General features: G+C 44.7%; 1 protein-coding gene across 1 annotated transcript in view; it reads right to left on the bottom strand.

The window, feature by feature from the left end:
* Positions 1 to 25,375, bottom strand: part of DPP6 (dipeptidyl peptidase like 6) — a 742,159-nt gene that overhangs the window by 191,381 nt on the left and 525,403 nt on the right. Inside the window, exon 6 of the mRNA XM_063099369.1 lies at positions 12,452 to 12,504. Within this exon, the coding sequence (XP_062955439.1) occupies positions 12,452 to 12,504 (53 nt within the window). The remainder of the gene's footprint in view (positions 1 to 12,451; positions 12,505 to 25,375) is intronic.

Consider the following 25,375-nt stretch of genomic DNA (forward strand, 5'->3'; position numbering starts at 1 on the left):
CCCAAAAATGTTCTCTTCTGACCCAAAGCTGCTTTGTCTCTTTTTTGAGGACACTAATGAGGTCCTTCACAGAATTATTTTAAACCAATTTATTTGTTTATATTGATCCAAAAAAAAGCACAAACTTAGTGATAACAAATTGGACTAGAGAAAAACACAGAGAAGCCAGTGAACACAGCCCAGGTAGGGAATGAAAAGACGTAAATTAGAGAGCACAGCCGTGAACACTATAGAAGAAAAATGGCTTGGAGCAGAAACTAGATGCTGCAGCTAATCAGCAAAGCAGGACCCGGGCGAAGATGCCAAGTGTCAGTGACTTTGCCTCCCATCTGTCCTTTGCCCTGGTGTAGATGAGATTTCTAGCTGATGTGCTTGAAGCCTGCAGAGAAACTGCTTTCATTTTTTTTTTTTTTTTTTTTGCCACAAGAGCTCACTGCTGGTTCTCAGGATGGCATCCGATCTGGCGGCTCCTCTTCCACTACTTACAGATTTTCTGCTCAACCTTCTCTGTCATTCCTTTCAATTTCTAAAGCATGTCTGATACCATTTATTTTGATCTTACCTAACTGAGGAGCTTACGATTAGAAAAAGACCTGAAACAACCCTGTTATTCAGTGTACTCCACTGGATGAGGGCGCCCTGGGAAAGGGTTTCTCACTCTTGCAGAAAACCATCAGTGTGGGGTTGTGGGCAGTGCAGACCGAGCTGAGGAAGCAGGCCAGGGCAGTGCCAGGGCAGTGCCAGCCCTGTGCTCCTTGGTGGCCTTCCTGTGAGCCCTCTCATCCTTTCCTTCAGGCTGCCCCTATGTAAAGTGGGAAGGCAGACACCAGAGGCTTGCTGAGAGTGATGTCACTGAAGCAATTTGCAGAGCAGGCTCAGTCCTTATAAACAGGAATCACGATATTTTAAAACCAGCGGCCTATCCTTGGCCATGCCACTTTGGGCAGTACCTGATGTAATTAGGACCCTGTGGGACTGCAATGATTTTTTTCCCTGACTCCACTGGCCCTGGCTCCAGGGTGGTGCTCCAGTCATTAACAGCCAACACTGCTCCGGGTTGAGTGTGGCCTGTCGAAGGAGAGTTCTCACCGAGATGTGGTGCCCTACGGCATGGGACAGAGGTAGGTACTGGGGATCGAACTTCAACCAGAAAAAGGAGAGCAGATCTCTCGCATGCTGTGATACAGCAGATTTAAAATTATGTCTGTAACTCCAGGACGTGACACTGCATAGTTCTGACACAGTCTAACAGGAGAGCAAAGGTAATTAATTCATTATCTAATGAGTTTGGTTTCTCCAGCCATATAGAAAATTCCTTAAAAATCAGAAAGATTTCCTCTTTTTTCCCCTGTCATTCCTAGTACCTGGTGCAGCACTAGAACCTAGAGCAGTACTGGTATCTAGTGCAGAACTGGCACCTAGAGCAATACTAGTACCTCCTGCAGTACTGTTACCTACAGCAATACCATTACCTAGGGCAGTACTGGTACCTAAAGCAATACTATTACCTAGTGCAGTGCTGATACCTAGTGCAGTACTGGCAGCTGGTGCAGTACTGGCACCTTTGAAGTTGTGTTTATGTAAACAATGCCCTGAGACATCCCCTAAGCATTTCAAAAAGGCAACATAAATTTATCTTAGGGCAATGATGTGTTGAATCAGAGTTAGGATGCACACAGAGAGAAAAAAACCTTGACCTTCACATTAGAAATTGGGAACATAGCTGTCTAGGCTTTCTGTGTTTATGAAAAGGTTAACTCTAAAGAGTTCTAACTCCAACCCTCCCCACCAGTTTTGTTGGATGGAGAAAAGACAGAGGCTGCAGGCCCGGGTTCAACTCGTTTCTGGTTTGAACAAGCAAACACATTCGTTCCGTGCAGCTTCTCTTCAGTCAAGTGCCCTGGCCTCGGTGGCGCAGCACGTGTCCACGTGGCTGAGTGTCCACGCCTGGCAGTGCCACGCTGTAGCTGAGCATCCTGGGAGGCTGGGAAGGTGTCCACCTAACAAGCAACTGTGTTCTCTCCACAAACACTGTGCTGTTGGGTGTCTGGGTCCTGCTCTCGGCACTGGGCTTTCTCAATGAAAAAATACCACGGCTGTCTTCTTTTGTACTGTCTGTAGCAAATGGCTCCAGAAATACTTATTAGTCAGATATACAGACCAGATTGGTCCTACTTTTCAAACCAGTTCACCTCCCAGGGAGGCCCAACAGTGCCTGCCTGTCCTTTTCATGGTGGTGTCAACAAGATACAATAATAAATGCCTGGATATGCAAGTCTGAAAAAGAAAAGCCTAAAATGTCCTCCCAAGAAAAGTGGCTTTGTGGCCTTTGCTAGCCCTGGGTGGGAGCCTCGATGCCAGAGACAGGTTTCTGCTGCACAGACCACCAGACCGTCCAGGAGCAGAGGCTCCGTGCTCTTCCTTAAGGCTTGAAGCAACCAAGTCACCAGGATGTGCACAGTTTTGGATCTGATCCTTTCTTTGTCCTTCCTGAGGACAAAGAGGGGTGATTCCCTCCACATTCTGGCCAAGAAGTGAGGAATTCGCCACGCAAGCAGGGCTGGAGCTGTCTTAACCACTGCTGGGGCTTAGCCCAGGGTGGCATAGTATAGTCAGCCCTATCAGGGAGTTTCTGCTCTGCCTCTTTTCTCCTACTCGGCCCCACTGCTAACTTCCCCAGCACTGACCTGTCATTTATAAAGTGCTCCAAGGAGATCATCTGTGGGGAAGAGAGATGGCACAGTCCGGCACCTGCTCGCGAGGCCCCAGCACTGGGTAGAGAAAACACGGGCTGGTGTCGAGGGTGTGAACCTGTGTGCAGGGGCCCAGGGGTTTCTCCCCACAGCTGCACACAGAGCCTTATCCCAGTGCACGGCAAATTGCACCAGCCACGCACAGTGACCAGGCAGAGAACAGCAGTCAAAAAATTAGCCCTATGGGGTAGTTAAAAAGGGGGGGGGGTTCTAAACTGTGCAGCCACTTTGGATAACAGTTTGGCAATTTCTTATCAAGTTAACGTACAGTTACTGTAGGCCTCAGCAATTCCATTTCTAGGTATCTACCCAAGAAAAGGGAAAACATATACCAGATGAAAATCTTCGTGCTAATGTTCATAGCAGTTTTATTCAAAACTGCTCCCAAACTGGAAACAATTCATATGTCAATCAAACATTGAATGAATAAACAAATTATGGTACATCCATGCAATGGACCACTCTTCAGCAATACAACAATGCATACCCGTGGGTGAGTCTCAGAAGCAATCATGCGAACAAGGAAGCCAGCCGCACGAGGCTCGAACTGTGTGACTGCATTTGCGTGACGTGCTGGAAAAGGCAAAAGTGCGGGACAGGGGACAGGGCACTGGCTGCCAAGGACAATTCCAGGGGTGGAGAAGGGCACAGTGGGACGTTTTTATGAGACAGACATGTTCTGTATCTTGGTGTGGGGGAGCTCATGTGATTGTATGCATTAGTCAAAACTTACTGCACTATACATTTAAAAAAACGTAAACTTATCACGTGTAAACTGTACTACAGAAGGCTGTAATTGCATACATGTGACCAGAGTGTGCTCTTCTCATCAGCCTTCCCACCCACCATCTGGACAGACTGGCCCTCCCACTGTCCTTCAGTGACGCCCTTGATGTTTAATCTAAGCCAGCGCAAACTCCGTGGGGAGCGGGGCGGGGGCTTTGTCTAGCCCTCTGCTAGGGGCAGTCCGGAGCACAGAGAAGAGAGGAGGTGATGTAAAAAGAAAACAAAGTAAACCAAACAGCAAGAGATATGTAGGGCCTTTTGCTGTCCATCCCCATGCCCAGCACAGGCACAAGCTGGGTGCTCAATTGTTTTCTCGCCAAGAGTAAACGTCCAGCCCGCTGCCCACTTCCACCAGGCTCAGCCATCCAGGGTGCCAGCTTAATGCATGAGAGCTTTTCTCTCTGGAGAAAGATCCATGAGCAAGAGGGGAGCTGCCTCGGGGTGTGCATAGCTCTTCCCCAGGTGATCGATCTCCAGGTGAACATACGTGCCCCTGGTTTTGTGTGACTTAAAACTGGCCCTACGATTCCTCAACACGAGAAAGCGATCAACAGCCAAGACAAAGAAAAGAAAAAAAAAATTCACAGTGTTAGATGCAATGACTTGTAACATTCAGCATGTTTGTCTGCAGCACAATTCCCAAATTGCAAGAATAAATATGAATAGTTGACTTGACGGCTGGATCCCACTAGGTGGAGCCCCAGGGAAAGGCGAGTTTGGGCAGGTCCAGGAACAGGATTAAAATGAACATCGTGGTGCCCCTTCACGGGGGTGGATTAGACCACCAAAGAGCAGCCTCTGTCTCATGTCTTCAGTGCAGACTTTGATACTATCACGCCTTTACTGAGTATCATTAAGTAAATCTCCAGGAACATTGTTAGTCTGAGATCCAGCACTGAGTCTGTTGAAAGGACAAGGAAATTAATGTTCCAGGGGAAACTTTAGTTACTTGTTTCCAGAGACAGAAACACTATTTCTCAGCTCCACTGTGGCTCTGGGCGTCACTTAGCAATGGCAGCAAGTGAAGGAGGAAGCAGGCCAGTCTATCCCAGCTCCACACTAAAATCACTAAGGTAACTCTTAGAACGATCCTGAGGCCCCTCCTCGGAGACTCCAGTTTAACCAGCCTGGGGCAGGGCCCGGGCATGTATATTGCACTAGTCAACATTGCTTAGTTACTTAATTCACATCCTCAAACTGTCGACCAACACGTATGGAACAAGGGACGTGAATGTCCAGGTTAGGATGAACAGGGAACCTGATGAAATGACGAATGGTGTATTTTCACTTCATTTTCAGAAGGATTTGTTTGTTTGAAAATCGTTTAGACATGCTGAGAAAATCCTTGAGAACAGTAAATTATCCCATTGGAAAGAATGGTTGAACCAGGTGGAAATTCGCCTGCTGACTAACTTCGGGCCTGTCACTGAGACTTGCACCATGGGAAAGAAACCTCCTGGTGCAGCCTCCTGTGCAATTTTTATCATGCAAAGTCATCTTGTTGTCCATGCAACAGCCACTGGTTTTGCAGACACAGGCCAAGCCCTCCTGCTGGACTCCTGTCTGATGCCTTAGAAGGATGGAAATGAAAATGTCAGGTAATAAGTGCATGCTGAAAACATTCCCTTCAGAAAAATTATGTCTACAACGAGATAAGTGGCAATTTAACACAAGAATAAATTACAGCATAAAATGAGAAGCAGTGTTGACTCTTGGAGTTCAGGTAGTTGGAGAAGGATTTTTAGAGGATGTGATTTTCAAGTTGGGGGTTGAAGGATCGGAAGGAGTTGGATGAAAAATGCACAGTGAGCAAACAATTTCTGTTGTACCTGTGTGTGTGTGGTGGGGGAATGGTGCAAACCAAGGTGTGGACACCCAGAAGCACACCTGTGCTTGGCAGCAGCGATGGACACGTTGCTTGATGTGGCTGCTTTGCAGAAGGCAGCACGGGTGTCTTTCTTCTCCCGTGTTACAGACAAAACTCACCGGCCATGGCACCCCTCCTCACAGAGCCGGGCATGGCTTTCACCTACTTTTAAACTCAGAGCTCCAGGGAGCTGTTACTAATTGATCAGAATTAGCACTGAGGATGAAATTTATTTTCTGTCCCAAATGTAGAGAAATTGTGGGGAGTGGTGAATAATGAGATTTGGCCATATTCCGGAAGGTCGTGGTGTCCACCATGAATAGAGCCTCATAGCATGTTTTGTGCACCAAAGAAGGTGCTGATACAGCATCTCATTATCGTACAGAATTCCATATGACCCATACACGAACCCTATCTATAAATTAGGCATTTTATATATGCAGTGAGTGTGTCCAAAGAAGCAAAGCAATTTTTCCATGATTACACAGATAGAGGGACTGGCTGGGAATTTATTCCCAGATCTATCTGGCTCTGAAGTCCATGTTTTTTGGTAATGCTTGCTAAGAGTTTGGATTTTAGCAGGAGGGAAGGAGAGAAGGAAGGAGGATGGGACGGAGGAGCAGCTAAGACAAGTCTTACAGCTAGAGCTTATGAGCTGTCCATAGTTCTGAAAATCTGTGGAAGCCAAATAATGGTGGGATTCTCCCCTCCATGCCGTGGTAGAGACACATAAATGCCGTTCTAAGATCATCTCTTTCTTCTGCATCTTGGCTGCACCTTGCTCCTTGCCCAAGATATACAAACAATTCTGGTCGTGCACCTTCTGGCTGCTGTGAGGAGCATAAGCATGTCTCTGTGTGTGCAGGAGCAGGAGCCCTGGAGACTCACGTGCAGAAAGAAAGGGCTGGAAGGGAGACCCACCCCAGCACTAAGAATTCTCATCGTTGCCCTCCTGAACTCACTGTTTGGAATCTTCTCCTGCACCAGGCTCAGCTCACAAGGGAGCAGGGGCTGCCAAAGACTTAATCAGAGGGACATGGCATATAAACACTCAAAATCTGTCTTCATTTTCCTGGAGAACACCAGCTACCCCTAGTCACAATTAGTGTGGTTTCTACACTGACTGAGCTCTCTCACATTCTGTGTCTGCATTATTCCATCCTCCCCCTAGGCCTCCTAATTGAATCCAGGCTTCTAATCTTCTCTTTCCTCCAGTCTACTCTACACAGAAGCATAAACCTAATTTAAGCTTACCAGTCTCATCACATTTCCCTTCTGCGCTAAGTGTTTGGTGTGTTCCTGTTGTAAAGACCAATTACACTGGGGTGGTGTTTAGCTTGTCCACACTCCAGGCACATCCTACAACCTACCCAACCCTGTCTCTACCCATGTAGAGTCCCAGGTTAACACTCCAGCTCCAGCCTAACCTGGCACCTCACTAATTCCAGGAAGCATTGGTTCATTGCAAAGGCCAAGCTTGTTTAATGCCTAGAATATCTCCTTCTGTCTCCATCTGTTAACAAACAAAACCTTACTCAACTATAAGGTTCAACTCAAGTCACCTCCGTTCTTGAGACCGTTCATGATATCAGTGACGTCCACAACTCTCACTCCCTTCTTTGGTCCTCCGTGTTGAAAATACTCATTGGAGGCACTGTACTGTACATTGTTATAGAAGTTTGTGTCTTTCTTTTCAACAAGATTTTGAACTCCTTAAGGACAGCAATCATGCTTCTATTGCTCTGTAAAATATTTCAATAAATATATGCTGACTTATAGTGTCTTTTCTGCTTCCACTGGAGGCAAAACAATAATACCTGAAAATCACTGCAGCAGATCAGAATGAGAAAAGATGAAAAATAATTGATTGGGCATTGAGAATTGTAGATAGTTGAGGCTATAGACACCTCATTTAAGAGGGAAATTAAAATTACACAGGCATTATAATTACCTGAGTGTCATAAAATAAGGCTCAGCTTAGGAAAGTTGTGAAAGGGAATGAAAGTTATTGAAGTTATGAAAGTTATGAAAGGGAGTATTATTATTGCAGAGGTATATTATTACTCTACTTGTAACAGAAAGGATTGGATCTGGCCGGAAAATAGAGTGATGATATTTAATTAGAAGACTACAAATATATACATATATTGGGTAGACACTACAATACTAAGAACTAAGTGCTCACTAGAAGTAAAATCCTCTGTTGTATGTTTTGCATATATCATTTCACTTAATTCTCATAAGAAGCCTATAAGATAGGCTCTGTTATCATCTTTTTAAAAATATGGAAACTCAGAGCTGTGGAAGTAAAACAACTCTCTCCTGGTCACACAGTGGCAGAATTCAGGTCTGTGTGACTGCACAGCGGAGGTTCCTCGCCCCTGCATTATGCTGTTAGGCAAGTGCTGGGCAGCATGCTCTTGTTTGTGACCTAGACATCGATTTTGTAAAAAATGGAATGGTCCTCTGCTTCTCAGTCCATAAAGTTAGAGTATAACTCCAGGCAGAAGGAATCTGTGTCTCATTTTATTATTTTCACAGATACAAAATGTGACTTTAAAAAGTCAATCAGAATTGCAAAGGAAGACAATTTTTGCACAGTTTTGCTTGGTGACTGAAAACTATCAACGGTTGAGGGAAGTGAAGGCAATAGTATCCACAGAAATGGACTGTCACACTGAAAAAGTACCTTTGGATACTTTGCAGTTTCTATCCTATTATTGCTCTGAGTTTGCCAGACTCAAAACTGCCAATGCTACCTCATGAAGGGGTATGCTCGGTTTTCCTTGAAATTGATTTCTGTTACAAGAGGAGCTGATTTTCTCTAGTCCATGTGACTTTCAGAACAATCTTGATAGATATGAGACTACATATTATATACCTATATACACACACACTCATATATACATATGTATATAAAATATATGTAAAATATATACATAAAATATATGTACATTTTTTAAAGAACTAAAGCCAGAGGCAAAGTAAGTCAAGAAAGGTCATGCCAGGAACATGTCAAGAAGCAGACAAGTCTACAAAAGAAACGTATGAAAATATATAACGGATCTTTGATAGAGAGCATTTAGCAGGCTATAATCACTTCTGTAGAAGATGGCTTTATTCTGCTGAAATTCAGAAATAAAAACTTTTCATGAAATGCTTTATGTTAAAAATAACTAGCTTTAATTCTGTTTAAATGAACAAATTTGTGTAAAAGACACATGTCCTTTAAGAATACAATATTTGAAAACTTGGTATGTGAAAGTCAAACGGGCCTCCCTTAGGTGCTAGATCTTTGAATAGATGAAAATTCTGTTGTCTTGGGATGCTTGTTGTAACTCCAGCCATTACTCACAAGAAGAATTCCACCCGGCTCCAGCTGCAGAGGTTAAAACTACAGCAAGAGGGATGGGGAAAGAGTATGCCCTCCCCAAATTCTCCTCCTCCATTTGCAAAAGGGAAAGAAACCAGAAACCAGAGGACATTGAAAATTAATTAGACCCTTCTCTGTGACTGGTTGGAAGGCCTGAAGCTAAGGAAAAAATTCAAGCTATAAACAACAAATAATCCCATCCTGAAGACTGAATGGCCACTGGCTTGAAGACAAGAATTTAGAGAAAGGAGTGGAGGAACAAAAGGTGAGAATTTATGAAAAAGGTGCAAATCTGTGTCTTCAGAACTATCACAAAAGCTCTTAATGAATAATGAAATTTAAATATTTTCTATATGAATAATGAAGTTTAAATATTTCAGTTAAGACGTTTTTATTTTTAAAAGACCAATGTGATTTCATCTCTATCCAAAACCCACCTACAGCGCAAGCCTTAACACCCTGGGCCATTTTACTCGCCTGTCACTGGGTCTGGGGTCAGGGGGAACCATAAACAGTTGGACTTTGAGGGGCCACACAGCTCCTTTTGAAGGCTGAAGTTGGAAAAGCTCCAGGCATGCAGGGCTGTCTAGTTCAGAAATCCACTATCTCATTCATACAAATACGATTTTGGCAATATTTGCAATTAATTCATGGATTAATTTCCCATAGATGATTTTATGGCAAAGGGGAAGAGTTGGGTGGGTCGAGCAAGGCCATTTCTGGCAATGCTGGTTCAGTTCTATGGTGACAGCATGGGATGTTTGTGGAGGATACCGATATTAATAAAGAAAATATATTTTACAGGGCCTAACTTATAGCTTAGAAGGGCCACAGCCCTGTAGTTTAAGGTATAGCCTAACTTTTTAGAATTGCACATAGAAATGCTAAGCTTGAGAAAAACAGAAAGCTTTCCCAGGACTGAAGTCTCTGTTTTAGATAAAAAAAAAATTTTTAACACAGCAAAAATGCTTGCTCTAAGGGCAAACGTCCTTGGTGCAGCTAAACCTAATGATGGGAAAGTATGTGAGCTAAAGACTTCAAGGTTAATGACTGGGGGATGTTCCTCATCTCGCCTTCAGCTGTTTCTTTGAGTTTCTTGGGGAACTAAGAGTTGCCATGATGATTATCTCTGTTCTTTTTGTAACCACCTGTGTTCCTTTTCTTGCCTGGAGAATAAAAACTGAGAGAAAACCTCATTAGAGGTTACTTCCTAGGAATTCTTCCCTCTTGAAAGAATTGCCTGGGATTAACCCCTTCTGGGCCTCTCACTGGTCTGGTGAAATGGGCTTTGAGTAACCCTTTGCATCTCCATCACCCTGGTGACAGACGTTCACTTTGTCATCCACCAGAGATTGCTTTCCAGGCAATGTAATAAGTAATCTGCTACATCTTTCAATACGGTAAGAATCCTTAGAAAGGAAATAAACTAGCATTTCACTAAAAATCCTACTTTTACAGCTATACTGTTGTTCTCCTCCTTGTAAGATTGGACCTTAATTTTAATTAATCCAAAGAGTTTGTATTAATGGCATGGGGTTTGGAGTGAGCCGGACTTGTGTTGGGATTCCAGCTCTGCTGTATCCTATCTGTGAGATATCGGGTGGGTGACGTAACCTCTCAGAGCTTTCACTTAAAATGGGGATAAGAATGCTTTTTTTGCAAGTTGTTGAGCTGAGGTGAAGATGCATAAAAGCCAATCAACAAGTGATGGCAATTATAATTACTATGATTATTTTTAAAATAACAGAAGCACCTCATTATGTATAGTATCATCTGTGAGGAGGATTATCATAGGCTCCAGGTATCTGAGCACTGAAACTGAGAATATCTTGTCCTTAGGTTTCCAATTCATTTGGCAAACTCCTGTGCCAACTTCTCAGAATCTGTTTGTCCTAAATGTAGTAAAATATTAATACAGTATGTTAGGCATAAACTGCTTTTAGGATTTTGAGTTTTACAAATTTATATAAGACGGAATGAAATATCCATCATCTATAACAAATTCCATTGTTCCCAGAAAACGCAGATAAATCTCAAGGCATAATTATATCCTGCCTGCCACGACCTTTGGAGATGTATATCTGCTTGAAAAAGAGTAGAAAAATTCCTCTTTACTGAAGAACATTTGGGTTTGTATTTGAAATATGCTTTTAATGAAAAATTCCTAAGGATATTTTTACTATGGTAGGCTATCTTCAGTTTCTTTGGGCTTAATTTTTCTAATAATCTAACAGAATCTATCAACCTAATTTTGCTGCATATCTAAATACACCTTTCCTCTGAAGTCCACACGGAATTATTTCTTCATGTTTGTTTTCCAATGTGCCCACATTCTAGCTAAGCCTGGAGAACAGACGGCCAGCAGCAGCTGTAAACATTCATGCTGTGATTAATGATCTCTTATGGAGCAATATTTCTCAGCAGCTCCTGCTCTTTGTCTAGGTCTGCTTGGGAGAATCAGGATGCCTCAACCTCAAGATTCACAGGATCCGACACAACCCGGTCAGCAGCACGATTCAGTTTCTTTATAAGCATCTCCCGAGCACCTAACCTTTTCACCTTTTCAGAGGATTAGGATAGAAACCATGGGGGCTATGAATGGGGAAGATGAGGTGGGACAAGAAGGCCAGGAGGACATTGTAAGAGAAAGGGGACGGGAGGAGAGGGGGTGGTGGGGGGGAGAAAGGAGGATGAGATGGGGAGAGACGGAAAGAATAAAACTGAAAGCAACAAAATGTCTTCCCATCATCCCTGCTGGATTTTCCTAGTTACCCCCCAATTTTTTTTTTCCTAAATCTGTGTCTGACTTAACAAATGGCCTCACCACACTTTAACCAGTGTCTGTACTGTCCTTGAATTGCAAAGATGAAGCTGTTGGCAATGCACCCAAACGCTGTACATGGGTAGGTCTACCCAGCACTGAAAACTAAAAGTCTCTCTTGCCCTCTTTCTTTCCTTCCCACCCACACTTCTGGGTCCCAAATCATGCACTGTGCAATCTGAGGTTGCAAAATGGCATGAAGCTGGGTGGCCCAGTCAAAATGGGCAATGACCTTGCACCTAGGAGCACAGCAGAGCTCAGAAAAGCCCATAAAACACGCACACACACGCACCACTGATTAATCACCTGGGGCTATAGGGTAGAGAGCAGCTCTTTGTATTCCTCGCTCAGACTGACGGGTTCATCCTGACCCCTTCCACAGTGCTCTGCTGAATTTGTGATCACAGCAGTTTACCACAATCCCACGAATATGTCTGGGTTTACTTCTGATGACACGAGAGAGGCTTCCCTTGTATTAGTGTGGTCATAACAGAAACCCTCCTGGGAGTCCTAGGGCCAGCCCACATGACTGAGATGGGGCAGCACCTGATTACAAGGACAGGGGAAAATCTTGCTCCACAGAACCTCGAGGTTCAGGAATCAGAGCAGAAAGTGGGCAGAGTTATTGTAGGGAGGGAGCTTCACAAATGGCCAAGTAGCTGGGCTTGAATGACCCTCTTGATACCCTCAGTGTAGCTGCCTGGGGACGAGTCACAGAGGTCCCAGCAATATCAGGCAGGACCCTCCAAGACACCCAGTTCCCTGCCCTAAGGGTTAACAAGTAGTCAATTTTCTACCCTTCACTTGTTCTGCAGGTTTCAAATGAAAAGAAAATGAAAGAACACTCTTACCCATGAGGAATTTTGCTCAGGACATAATATCCGGTATAGGAGTGTTGATATATCTGAAACAGACAAAGAAAATAAAAAAAGCATTGAGACTGTGATATTTTTCAAATTACTGTGAATCCTAACAAACATCAGTGGACCAAAAGTAGCTAATCCAGAAATCTGGAGGCAAAGTCTTTTATTTACCTATGAAGTTAATTTGCATATCCTGTTTATTTTATTTCCATCATTTATAATGGTTTATAGGGCAGCCAGAGGCTCGATGTCATCTCTATGGCTACCTGGTTTGTGATTAAATTAGGGGCACAGATTTCCAGCTTAACTAAATATAGCACAGAACTAATGAGGACACCGTAGTCACTGGAGACTCTCAGACACAGTCACCTAGACCTGATGGGATGCTAAGACCCACGTACTGCTGGAGCTCTTGCAAATCATGGCAAGGGGTCAGCAGAACTTCTGCTGTGTATCTGCAGTGAGCTGCAATATTGAAATCAAGACAGGCTCGACTGGGTAAACTTGACCCTCTGTACAACCTGACATCTATCTTTCAGCCTCCGAGAGAGTGGTCAATGAAAACACTGTGCAAGCAGTAGGAGGTAGTGTGGCTTTCAAAACGGAGGGAACAAAAAACCAAAACAGTGTTTCCAAACTCCTTGGAATGCCCCCTCTCTCAAATCTTGAGCCAGGAGATTACTGCCCAGTCCATAAGTGCAATGAATAGAATTCAAGGGATACCTCCAAGAAGGGAGAATAAGTAGTTTGAGAAACGTGAGCATCGTCCACCTGCAGCTTTCTGGATAGAGACCCTCCCCAGTGTGTGCAGGGCGATGGGTCACTCTGTGGGGCTGCAGTGAGGACCACATTCCACTTTCCTCTCCTCCACCTGTGCAAATTCTGAGGGTTGTCTGTGTGGTTACATGTTCAGTGACTAGCATTTAACACCATCTTTCTACAAATAATGGGTGAGGGACACGGAGGCAAAGGAACACATGGCTCATGCAGAGTGTGTGGAACAGGGGCATGCATTTGGGGTAATGATGATGAAAACAAGCCTGCTAAAGAAGACAGGCAGGATCTTAGTACCACTGATTCCCTACCTAGTCTGGACCACTGAATTAACTTTCAGGAAATCACAGTGAACTTGGAGATATTTGGAAAAAAGGGCCCAGATATAAAAATAAACAGCACTTAAATTCCAACAAGCTGGTGCTTGCAGAGACTAAGACTCCTGAACTGGAAATATGGAGCCCAGGTCACCTGCTGGAGGGCAGTGGATAGGCAGATACTGCTTTAGTAATACAGAAACATGCACTAGGGAACACAGCCATGCAGGAGAACTTTACGGAGCAACCAGAGTAATCTAATAAGAAACACATGAATCTAACTCAGTTGGTTATTTCTGAAGTGTCATGTAGTGCTGATTCCCCAGAAAAAAAGGAAGGACCTGGCACTAGATCCTACGTCCTGAGTGGGTTACTGATCAGAGAGAGCCCATCGGGGGACCTTGCACTGGGTCTAAACAATGCCGCTGTGAGCAGAAACAGCTTCCTCAGAGGCAGGAGCTGGAGGTTGATGGATCTGTCCCATCTTTGCACAGTTATGATACGTGGTGCCATTATACAGTGTCTCTAAACTCTCCTTCCAAAACTTCGTCTCACTTTATTTCACAGTATCCCTAGGCAGGCAAAAGGTTACTAATGTTTGTTAAGATGGGAAACTGAGATACAGCAAAAGTAGAGGGGGGCACGCCAGCTCTTGAGCATAGAGGAACTCATTCAGTCTTTGTGAGGTTGGATATTACTGTCCCATTTTTACAAGCAGGAAAATTGTATCTTAAGGAATTGAAGTCAACCTTGGTAGAAATTGATCTGAGATATGTCTCTCTCTAATCCCTACTTTGAAAATTGCCTGAACATAGGGTCTATCTCTTAATGCTCAAGTTGCAAGACCAAGTTGATTGTTGTCAACTAAAAATTCCAGAATAGCAACAGATATAATCAATATGCAAAGAACTCATACACCTTTCTGGGTTGAAGGCCTACCTAATTCATCTAAAAACAGTGATTTAAATTCATTGCTTGGTTATACCACCCCCAAAACAAATACAAAGACATATCTTTGCATTTCTCTTTAAATATACCACAAGAGGACCTTACATTCAACTCAGTGAGTATCTCCCAAGTGGCACCCATGAGAAAAGGGAAGACCCTACGAGGGCCATGGGAAGAACCCAAATGAGAGAGTTGAGAAGTAGAGACAGGCAAACCCGCGAGGCTGTTCTGCCAAGGAAAGGTGTGAAAGGGGCGCTCCAGAGAAAACCGGTCATGCACTGGGAGACCTTAAAGATAAAGCACAGGGGTGACCCGTGTGCTGCTCCTAGAACATGGGGAGTGGAAAGAGGATGAAACGGTGTTCTTGCTCCAACTGAGACAATAAAATATCATTCCTTCCACAAAGTCTGCCCTCAACACAGAGCCAAAGAACCACGGGCATGAAGGAAATGCTATTCAAAGAGCACAAATTCAGAGAGTTTTCATTTGTACAATGTCTTACTTAGAAAGGCATTAAAAAAAAAAAAAGGTACATCTCACTGAAAGTATTTTTTCCTTAGAGAAAGATGAAATCATTCTTTTTGTTTTGTGGACATGGTTGTGTTTGTTTTTTTCTTTAAACTAGACTTTACGTATTTCTGATCATGGAAAAATGTACAGAGTCAGAAGTTAGTAAGGCTGGATTCAGTTACTATCCTGAGTGCATTTTTAGAACTTCATGAATATGAGTTATTTTAGTCTCAACCTTCACCATTACATTTCCCTTGCAAAATGAATATATGGAAACTTAGTACCCCAAACACCATTCACAAAATGGGGAAGTGATTCTAGCAATTTTTAAAAAATATATCGCACACAAAATAGTTGATATTGGCATCCACGAATTATTTTTAAAAAGTCAAGTGTTTGTCACAGGCAATTTCACGTTTGGTCTGCTGCTTCTCTCTGAAGTCTCCCTCTGCGCAGAGCTCCCTCTCCTGTGCTCTGCCTTCCTGCCCTCCCACTGACCCACACTTCAGACTCCTCCGTCTTTCCTCTCTCAGCACAATCGTGCACATGGGGTGTTTTCTTAGGCCTCCCATCTGCTCACGTCACATCCTCTTCCTCTATGAAATCATCTATTCTTGAGGATTTTAACCATCGTCTAAGCAGTAACTCCCACAGATCCAGCTACAGTCCAACACTCCAGATTTCCACACAGACGTCTTCATCCCATGTCTCACAGGCGCCAGAAACTCAATATGCTCCAGAATAAACTCTTCCTCAACCCTCAAAACCTCATTCTACTTTGATAGTTCCTGTTTCAGTTGGTGGATGCATCACCTACTCAGTAAACTGAGTGGAAAACTTGGTTTTCCTCGACTCCATTCTGAGCCCCTACCTTTCCCTACTCCCACCCAATTGACCCCCAGATCGAGCCTGATTAACTTCTCAGATTCAAATCCATCACCCATCCTTCATCCCCAGGGCAAGTGCCCTAATTCAGAACTTTCTTCCATCCTCTGTCTCCTGCAGAAGGAACTACCAGGGTCCTTCCCAGGACCAACCTCCAAAGCCTCGACCCCATTCCCTTCTGCTTCTCGTCAAACCTCAACAACTCCTCCACCACAGAACACCCTGCCTTGTATTTTTAAACTCTCCCGTGCCTCTGTTCCCTCCCCCAAGTCTATAGAATATAACTCGAATCTCCCGCATAAACACACAAAACAAAAAAATCCCTGGCCATACTGCCCTTGAACTCCTTTTTAACTATCATGGCACTGTATAAGAAAAGTCTATGCTGCTTCACCAGTTCAATTAAAAATAAAACTTATTAATGTATTTTAATTGACACATCATAATTGAACATATTTATGGGGTACAGTCTGATGTTTTAATACATCGTAAAATGATCGGGTCAGTGTATCCATCACCTTAGGCATTTATCATTTGTTTATGGCGAGAACACTCAAAAGCCTCCCCTCTAGCTATGACTTAATGTACAACACTTTGGTTGACTTTCTATTCACTTCTAACCCACTGCAGTACTCCTGACATGCTCAAACTGCATTCTCCCCGTGCATTTGCAACTGCCACACACGACGACGTCTTTTAGACTTCCAGCTTGCTCCGTCTCTGCAGCATGATGAAGGTGACAGGACTCTGTCCTTTCTTCACTCCATGCCATGCCCCCATTCCCTCCTGCCCTGCTCCGTCAGGCCTTTTTGCCTCTCTCCTGCTGCTGCAGTCCCCCGCATAGAAGGCAGGCACCAGCGTGCCACCCTGGGACTCCTCCCCTGCTGGTGTCACACTTGGGCTGGCAGGTCCCACTCATTTCTGCTTTCTCAGGCAGCTTCCTACTGAGTTTTCACTTTTACACTTGATTTGTCTTCTGAGTTCTAGGCTCATATTTTTAGCTTGTGCTGGGCCTTTCAACAGGGATGCTTTTACCTTGAATTTTTATCCCAAATTCAATATTTTAAAAACTAAATACACCATTTTCTTACTAAAAATTTACTTTTACTATTCTTCCATCTACCTGGTCTCTCAGTAGAGAAAGACTGGAACTGGCTTCAACCATTCCCATCATTCACCTTCCTTAGTGTCCAGGCACAGTTGGCTACCAAGTGGCACTGGACGTTGTAGCTTTGGAATGTCTCCAGCTTCACACCACATTTTTACCCTCAGTGGCATGCCCTAGTTTGGGATGCCGACAGCTACCGGTGGCCTTCCGGGGACTTGAGCCTCCCCTTCTTCCCATTGCAGGAGAGTTCCTTTCTTAACCATATACCAAGCTGGGAGCAGTAGAAGAAGGTGGCTAGAGAAGCTGTGGGGGACACAGCTGCTGCTTTGTAGCTACTACCAATTCACAGCTTTAGAGCAAGACACGCGTTCAATTCTCAGCCTGCTACTCACTCGGTGGGACACGGACAATTTACTTAACTCCTCTGAGTCTTAGTTTCCTTCTATTTAAAATAGGTGGAAGAGCTGTGAGTAGCTGCTAAGAAAACTTGAACCATGAGAAGGGACTAGAGAACCCCCTTGTTTAAACTTTGAGGAGGACTGCATGGTCTAGTTACTAGCATTGCAGAGTCCATGAAACTACTTCTTCTCCACGCTTCTGGGCTTGAGAAAACAGCAACTCCAGTACAAATGTCAGAGTTGGATCTGAGATTGTTGCCCAGGGTCTCTTTGGATTGGGCATCCGGTCAGCTCAACCCTCTATCCATGAGTGTGTTCCAGTTAGAGCATCCTGTTGGGATGGAGGGTCTGCTGGAGATGTCAGCTCCCCAGCACTGGTGGTATTTGAGCAGAGGTTGGAGAGCCTTCCCCAGGGATGTTCCAGAATGGAAGCATGCATTGCCACACAGCTGGTGCTGGGACCTCTGCAATCCCTTTATTGTTTAATCCCATAATTCCACTTGGAGAAGAAGTGAAAAGTATCAGAAGGTGTAGATGAGCCCACAGTAAGATTTCCCAAGCTGGGACCAAGGCCCCCGTGGCTGATATGCATAGTTAGAGAGATAGAATGTGATGTTGTGATGTGAAAGGGGCTGAAAGTACAGAAGAAGATTAACACAGGAAAAGACAGAGGAGGCAGGGAAAGCAAGTGAGATTTGGAGACTGGGCAGTAAAAAGAGAAAAAAAGGAAAGTTATTTGCATGAGAAGTCAGGGCTGATGTGGGAAAAAAATTAATACCTGAAGAAGAAAAGTAAAAACACTAGAATGAAGCTGGAAAATGTTATATTTCTTGGCTTTAAAATTGAAAATAAGAAAAAGTATTTGCTCAAAGCATTTACCTTCTCACAATTTTGAATTGTTCATTAGCAGATAAAAAGGAAATTCCATGAGGTGCTGGATGGCACAGTCATATCCAGTGCCACTGGGAGTTATCACAGCAGTCAGTCCCTACAGGACGGAAAGCAATCTGCCTCCAAGACCCAAGCTGAGGTTTTGTGGACTCACAGGCCCTTCATGAAGGTAATGCCCTGTGACTATTCCTTTTGGACTCTGATAACCTTTTAAGAAGTCAGAGCAGATTGAACAATTAAGTCTGGATTCCAGGTGCTCTCCCCTACACCCCCTTCAGTTGATGGGGGAGAGGGGAGACGAGGAACCAAGCCTCATTTTTCAGAAGTATTTCATGAATTGCCACATTTATATGGTGTCATCTTAAATTTCAGTCTTGACAAAACTTCTTTAACAAAACCTTGCACTCCTGGTTTTAGTAATTAATTCCATGCATTATCACAATCTTCCATCATCCAGCAGAGGCTGTGCTTCCAGCAAAGCCCTCAAGGACCCACTCTGTGGAACGGCTAAGTCCCAGGTGGTATTCAGGGTAGAGGAGGTAGAAGCAGATCCCCTGATTATTTCATCCAGATTCTTCCTTGAATAATTCAAATAAATCAGTGGAGACAAGAATGAACCTGTTTAGAAGGTCTTTCTGGGAAGAAACGTTGTCCTACCTTGTCTAGAGACTCTCTCCCTTAACATTTGGAGAAATGGGGCCAGTTGCGAATGTCACTTTTTTTCTAGGAGTAAGACCAATAAGCCAAAATACTGTAGAGAACACGAGCAGGTTGGCCAGAGTCTGGAAACAGCCACCTGAGTAGCAACGGGAGCAGGTGGAGGTGGGCTGCGCAGACGAGAGAAGATGCAGGGAGACTGACAGACAGATGTCTTCGAGGTTTTAAAGAGCTTTATGAGCAAATGTGAGGAGGCCTGTTCTCTTTGGTTCCAGGGGGAGAATAATGCTGACAAGCACATATTACAAGGAAATAGATTCCAGACCAAGGAAACCATCTTTTGGTAGTTAAAGCTATCCAACGCCGAAAAGGCTTAACGGCCCCTGTTCATAAAAGGGGCCTCTCCCCTCTTTTGGGAGAGGCCATAATCACCCCTACATCCTAATGGCTATATCTGGCACACACTTCTGCACACCTTGCCAATTTATCTTATATCATGAGGTTAAACCTCTTGTAATGATTTAAAAAAAAATTTCTAGAAGACCCCAAATAACTGCATACAAATTGAAATATTCAGCAAAAAGTAAAGATGGTTAGTTCGTATGATATAAAACAAATATTAGGAAATAATTCAAATAAACTAAATGTTTTCTTTTGTTTTTCCCCTGGTTGCATGTCTTTCCTTCTCCACTATATGGGACTCACAATTTAGTGCAGTCATCGAGGCAAAGGTTAATATACAGAAGACACACAGTTTTTAGGCTCAAAATACAAAAGCAGTCAAGAGATCCTTAGGATTCAGTATTTATATCTCATCTCCTGCTCTGCTCCTGGAATAAGGAATCTTCCATGAAACCTCCTAAACTTGAGAGGAGAAATGGTGATTTCTTCTTGTACCTGTCACCTCTTGTACCTGTATACCTCAAATGTCTTCTGCCCTTCATATCACACCCAACCCTAACATACTTTAGTTTATTCTTTTGTGACTGATTCCTGTTCGTTTAAGTCAGTAGTAGAGACGTTTCTTTCACCGTCTGCTTTCTCCACATGCAATGCTTTTCAGTGATGGGCTGCTATGAGGAGAACGTCTGACCATAAAAACAATATGATTAAAAATGGGGATGCATCTAATAGAGTAAATGCCACATTTCAAAGATAAATAGTGAAAATTTCAGTTATGATTCCAATTGTTTCCAAATATCCACCTCAAGAACATCTCTGACATCTAGAAATATCTGAGTAATTGTTTTATCATTCCCTCCAGTCTTCACACGGACATTTCAATTCAAACAGCCGTGTCCGTTTGTCTTAGGCTCATGTTCTGGAAACGAATGAAATCAGCCATAGTGTTGCCAGGAGGAAACTCGAAGGAAGTGATCCAGGAGAATTTCCTTCCTAACTAATTCTCAAGGACACGCACTTGCATGCCTCGTGTTCCTCCCACGTGTGTCACACTCCTGTCCCCTCCTTGGCTGGCCACTGGGAGACACATGACTGATTTTCACACCAGGCCTGGCAGGTGACTTCCTCCTTCACTGCCTTTCTATTTTGCTGTTTTGCCAGACCTTTCTGCTGACTCATTCCTACTTTCACTTGAGAACAGAACATTTTTTTTTTTTTTTGGCTTGATTCACTGTGTTCTTTCCCTCATCTGCGTATCCTGCCTGGAGGTCCAGCCTTGTGGAGAGGCGAGACAGAAGTAAATAAAACTTCCTCACATTGCGTAAGTCTTCACAACTTACAAAATATTTGTCTACATTCTTTAACTTGACCCTCACAGTAACTTCTCTTGTGTCTGGAGCAACTTCTCCTGGCTTTGTCTTTATTTAAAAAGAAACTGAGGCTCCGAGATGCAAACCACTTTGCCCAGGGTCACATAAAGTCGAAGGAAGAGAACTGGGAGGTTAATGTCCTTACATTTATAGCTTACAACTGTTCCACGATAACGTGCTGGTGAGAATGCTTCTCTACCCTACACCACCTTTTCTGTACCAGCCAGACATGCTCTACCGATGCATGCATTCCCAAGAGAGCCACATCGAAGTGAAAATAACTGGGAAGATGAAGACTAGAGCCACAGTGAGCTAACCTGCTGAAAGGGATCAGTTCCTAACCAACTGAAAGCAAGACTCGGAGAATGGTCCAGAACCCAAAACAGGTGCTGAAGGCCACGGTGAAAAATGGAAAGAAATGAGGGCAAATGAAGGAAAGGCCATGGGTGTGAAGTTGGCCTGCCTTCCGCACGCCCCCGCCAGCTGTGTGCCCACTCTGCACCGCCTGCACCGCACACTCCCACAGTGGCTCGTGGACCTCCTCGGAGCCTCTCCTGCCGTGTGTTTCACCACCCGGACCCCCTGGTCTCTCGGAGCACTGAGCTCAAGTGCATTGGGCTTACTTCCAACATCTGGTTCTCTTCCCAGGTGACTGGGGCTAATGGCATGGAGGAGCTCATTGGGTACCTGCCTACAACAACGCAAAGACAAAAACCCCTCCATGTCCTCCTCCACAGGAGAGCTCATGGGAAATAGCAACACGCTCGCGCACACACAGGCTGTGTCTAAACCAAAGGTTAGCGTGAAGAGTCCTGTCAACTCAGCATCTTCCTTTCCTCCTCCTCTTCCTCCTCCTACCTTTTACAAAAACATTTTGTGTGTGTGTTCACAAAAGTCACTGAAAAAGAAGTATGGAGATAAAAGGAGACTTTGTTTCAATGAACGGTTTGCAAATGGGGAGACGCAGCCCTCGCTAGCAAAGGAAAATGTGCTGTGCCAGAACAGAGAGAGGGTTGTCTTAAGAGCCGAGGTTCCTGCCCAGGTTCCTGTTTGCTCTACCTGTACGAAAGAAGGACCCCTGCTTGCTCAGTCCTGAATTGGTGTGGCCCATTATGCAGAAGATGGATCTGGCCTGCTGTGTCCTGGACAGTGTTAACACTTGGCAGGTGCAGACTGTTGACTGAATACGGGGGATGAGTGAACCCCCTCGCAGCAGCTACTGGGGCACAGGCCAGGGCAGGTGGCCCATGGAAAGCCTCAGACAGGCACGTGTGTGACCTCTAGCTAGCAAATGGCTGTCCGACTCTACTTAGACTTCAGACCCCGTTAGCCAGTCTCAGGATCCATCTGGAGGAACTGGCTCTTTTGGAGTTCACAGTGTGTATCCACAGGATGCTAAATAGCTCATTAATTGACTTTTGGAAGCCAGGTTCACGATACTGACATTTAAGTCTGTCGTTCCAATCCTTAGTTATTTATCAGCTGCTTAACACCGTGCTTGGATATGCTGTCCCATTAATATATGTCTACAGCCAACTAGAACTGTCCTTCCATCTTCCTTCCGACCTTCCTGTCTACCTGGACAGCAGAAACTCTCCTGGGGTCACTCAGGGGGGAGTGAGTCTTGGGTCCTTCTCCTGTCCCCAGGGTCAGTCACTCAGCGGGCTGGTCCCTCTGTCACCAAACCTTTTGATCTCCTCTGAAAAGAAGCCAGTACAGATGCGCCCTTCTGTCTCAGGGGCTTCTAACTGGTCGCCCGCTTCTCCGACACGTTCTTACATATCGCTTCCTTCCATCTTCATGGACTTCAGCATGTGCCCTTGGCCTCCTGAGTCATGGTCAAACCCTCATGTGACATTCAAACCTCCTGTGACTAGATCTCAGTCTGCGTTTCCAGCTTTTCCAGGGTTAGCAGCTGCGCTCGGCAGCTCTTCTCCCAGAAACTCTGACCCTGCCCTCTGCCTTCCTTAGCTCAGGCTCCTCACCCTGCCTGGGCACGCTTTCTTTTCCGGGGCCTGTGTAAGTCCAACCCATCCTTTAAGATCTAGCTGTAATGCTCCTCCTCTACAGAGAATTTCTTCATACAGAAATTCTTCTTGTTATTATCATCATTATGCACGTCTTGCTGCCCCATACTGGTCAAGATTGAGTGAACTGAATGAAGGCTCTGCCTGGGTCTCTGCCACCCCTCTTTATTCCCCTACTAAGATGTGGGGGGTTGGGGGGACAACATTAGTTTCACAATAAATATGTAGAAACACAAGACCAACAACTCCACCATCATGACAAGCTTCTGGTACTCAGGACAAGGTCCCTGCCGGGACTTCTCCAGCCTGGAGGGCAGCAGCGGGGAACTCAGTCCCCAGGTGCATATGGATGCTGAACTGTGAACTGAGGGCCCCTACACTCTACCCTCAAAGTGCTTTGCTCTGGGCTGGTTAAGTGGCTGCACTGGGCACCAGGAGCAGTGGCAGAGTCTGCTGTGGGCCTGGTGAGTTGTATCACGCAGCTTTTGCAGAGCCTCCTGACACCCCAGAAGCTGGGGGCTCCCAGAGGGCGAGGAGCCAGTCATTCCTCATGGTCACATGGTTAGAGCAGTAATGGTCTATGACCAGGTAGACAGCATCACAAAACACAGTGGCTTTGCAGAGATCTTCTGCTAAAAATACTCAGCAACACCAATTTTTCTCTGAAACTGTGAAGTCTGTGTTTATAACATCTCCTGGTAACATGTAAAATGTACTCGCTGCCTCACTGTGTGTCATAGTCAGAAAAATTTCAGCTATGTTGATTGGCAGGGGTTCCCCAAGTGCGATGGGTTGAATCATGTCCCCCAAATTCATATGTAGAGCTTCTAACTCCCTGCTCCTTAGAATATGACATTAATTGAAAATTGGGTCTTTACAGAGGTAATTAAGTTAAAATGAGGTCATTGGAGTGGGGGTTAATACAATGACTGGTATACTTATAAAAAGGGGACATTTAGACAAAGAGACATGCATACAGGGAAAATGACGTGAAGAGACACAGGGAGAACACCCCATAGGGACAGAGACACCGGACCCCAGAAGAGGCAGAAAGGGTCCTCCTCACAGGCCTCACAGGGTCAGGGCTCTGCACACACCTTGATCTCGGACTTCCAGCCTCCATTATTTGGAGACAATAAATTTCCGTTGTTCACACTGCCCCCCGCCTCCAGTTTTTGGTACTAGGTACTAGCTATGGTAGCCCTAGGAACCTAATACACAAGGTATGATCCTGTCAAAATCAGCATTACCTGGCATGGAAATATAAATCCTCCTACTGAATTAGAAAACCCGGGAGTGGAGCCACAGTGTGTGTTTCGGCAAACTCTCAAGATGCTTGCGAGGCACTGCAGCGTCTGGGAACCACTGCTGCAAGGCTAGCAGTGTTGCAGAGCGCTCACTGTGATAGCATATGGTTCCCCCAACGCGTGAAGGTACAGCAAGGCCATTTAAAACTTGTGAACAGCTGTTGGAATCCTGCTGATTGAAAAACATTGTCTGTCCACATCATTTAATACAAGGAAGTTACGCTAACACCACATACCCGCAGATGCCACATATTTCCCGATTTTCAAAGCATCAGGTCTTTAACGTGTTAAACTCAAATATTGCATAGTCATTGGTCTTTCATCAAAAAACTCCACTTTTTTTGTTCTTGATGAAGTAAATACAAAATAGAGTGTGATTTTTCACAGGTTCTTAGCTTTTTCCGGAAAATCAAGCTCACGGGATAAAGGAGCTGTAAGGGGGACTTATTAAACATCTTGACCAGGGGTCTCATCAGCCCACACCAGAGACTTGCAAGATGATCTCTCCTCTCATGTGTTTCCTCATTTGAGTCAGAGGGTCCATCACCTCCTGAAGCTTTTCTACTCTGTCCCCCCAGAGTGGAGCCTACTGGATCCCTCTCAGTGGCAATTCACATGGAATTAAGAAGTATCTTCCTTTAAAAATCACTGGTAAGAGTATGAAGCCAGCATCCAACCCCCTAAAAGCTGTATAAATAATACCTGAGTCCCTTGTAAGTTGGCCTCATGGTGCACATCTGCTGCTGTTTCCTGATTATTCACCCAATGGTCATGTGCTATCATCCCTTCCTCCTCTCTCCTCCCGCATCCAAAGACTTGCAGGGCCAGCTCAAGAAGACAGCTCCCAGAGAAAAGGGGATTTCCTGTGACTCCCGTGTCTCCTCAGCACTGTGTCTCTCTGGGACCCTCCGTTCCTTGGACTTCTGGCTCTAGATGATCTCCCTGTTTGCCATCACTCGCCTGGACACTGACCCACACCTCACTTTCTCTAAGTCTACTGGCCCCAACACACCTGCTCACTTGCAGACAAACTGCTCCTACGGTTTCTGCTCCATGCATGCCCTGCTTTCTTCCTGCTCCTCTTGCCCTATCATGATCATCGGATCATTCAAGGATGATCTGATGGTTACCTGTTCGGTTCCTGATGCACCGTTTTCTCCTAACCTTTAAGCTATTGACCTTCCCCTTGGTATTCATGTATATATTTTCACTGACCATTAAACCACCCAATCCCACTGGTGTCTGCATGATGGTGATTTCACAGTTCATTGTGGTGTCCACATATCTGTGTTCTTTCAGGTGAGATCCATCTTTCAAA

Source organism: Cynocephalus volans, chromosome 6 (assembly GCF_027409185.1).
Source record: "Cynocephalus volans isolate mCynVol1 chromosome 6, mCynVol1.pri, whole genome shotgun sequence".
Classification (NCBI taxonomy): domain Eukaryota; kingdom Metazoa; phylum Chordata; class Mammalia; order Dermoptera; family Cynocephalidae; genus Cynocephalus; species Cynocephalus volans.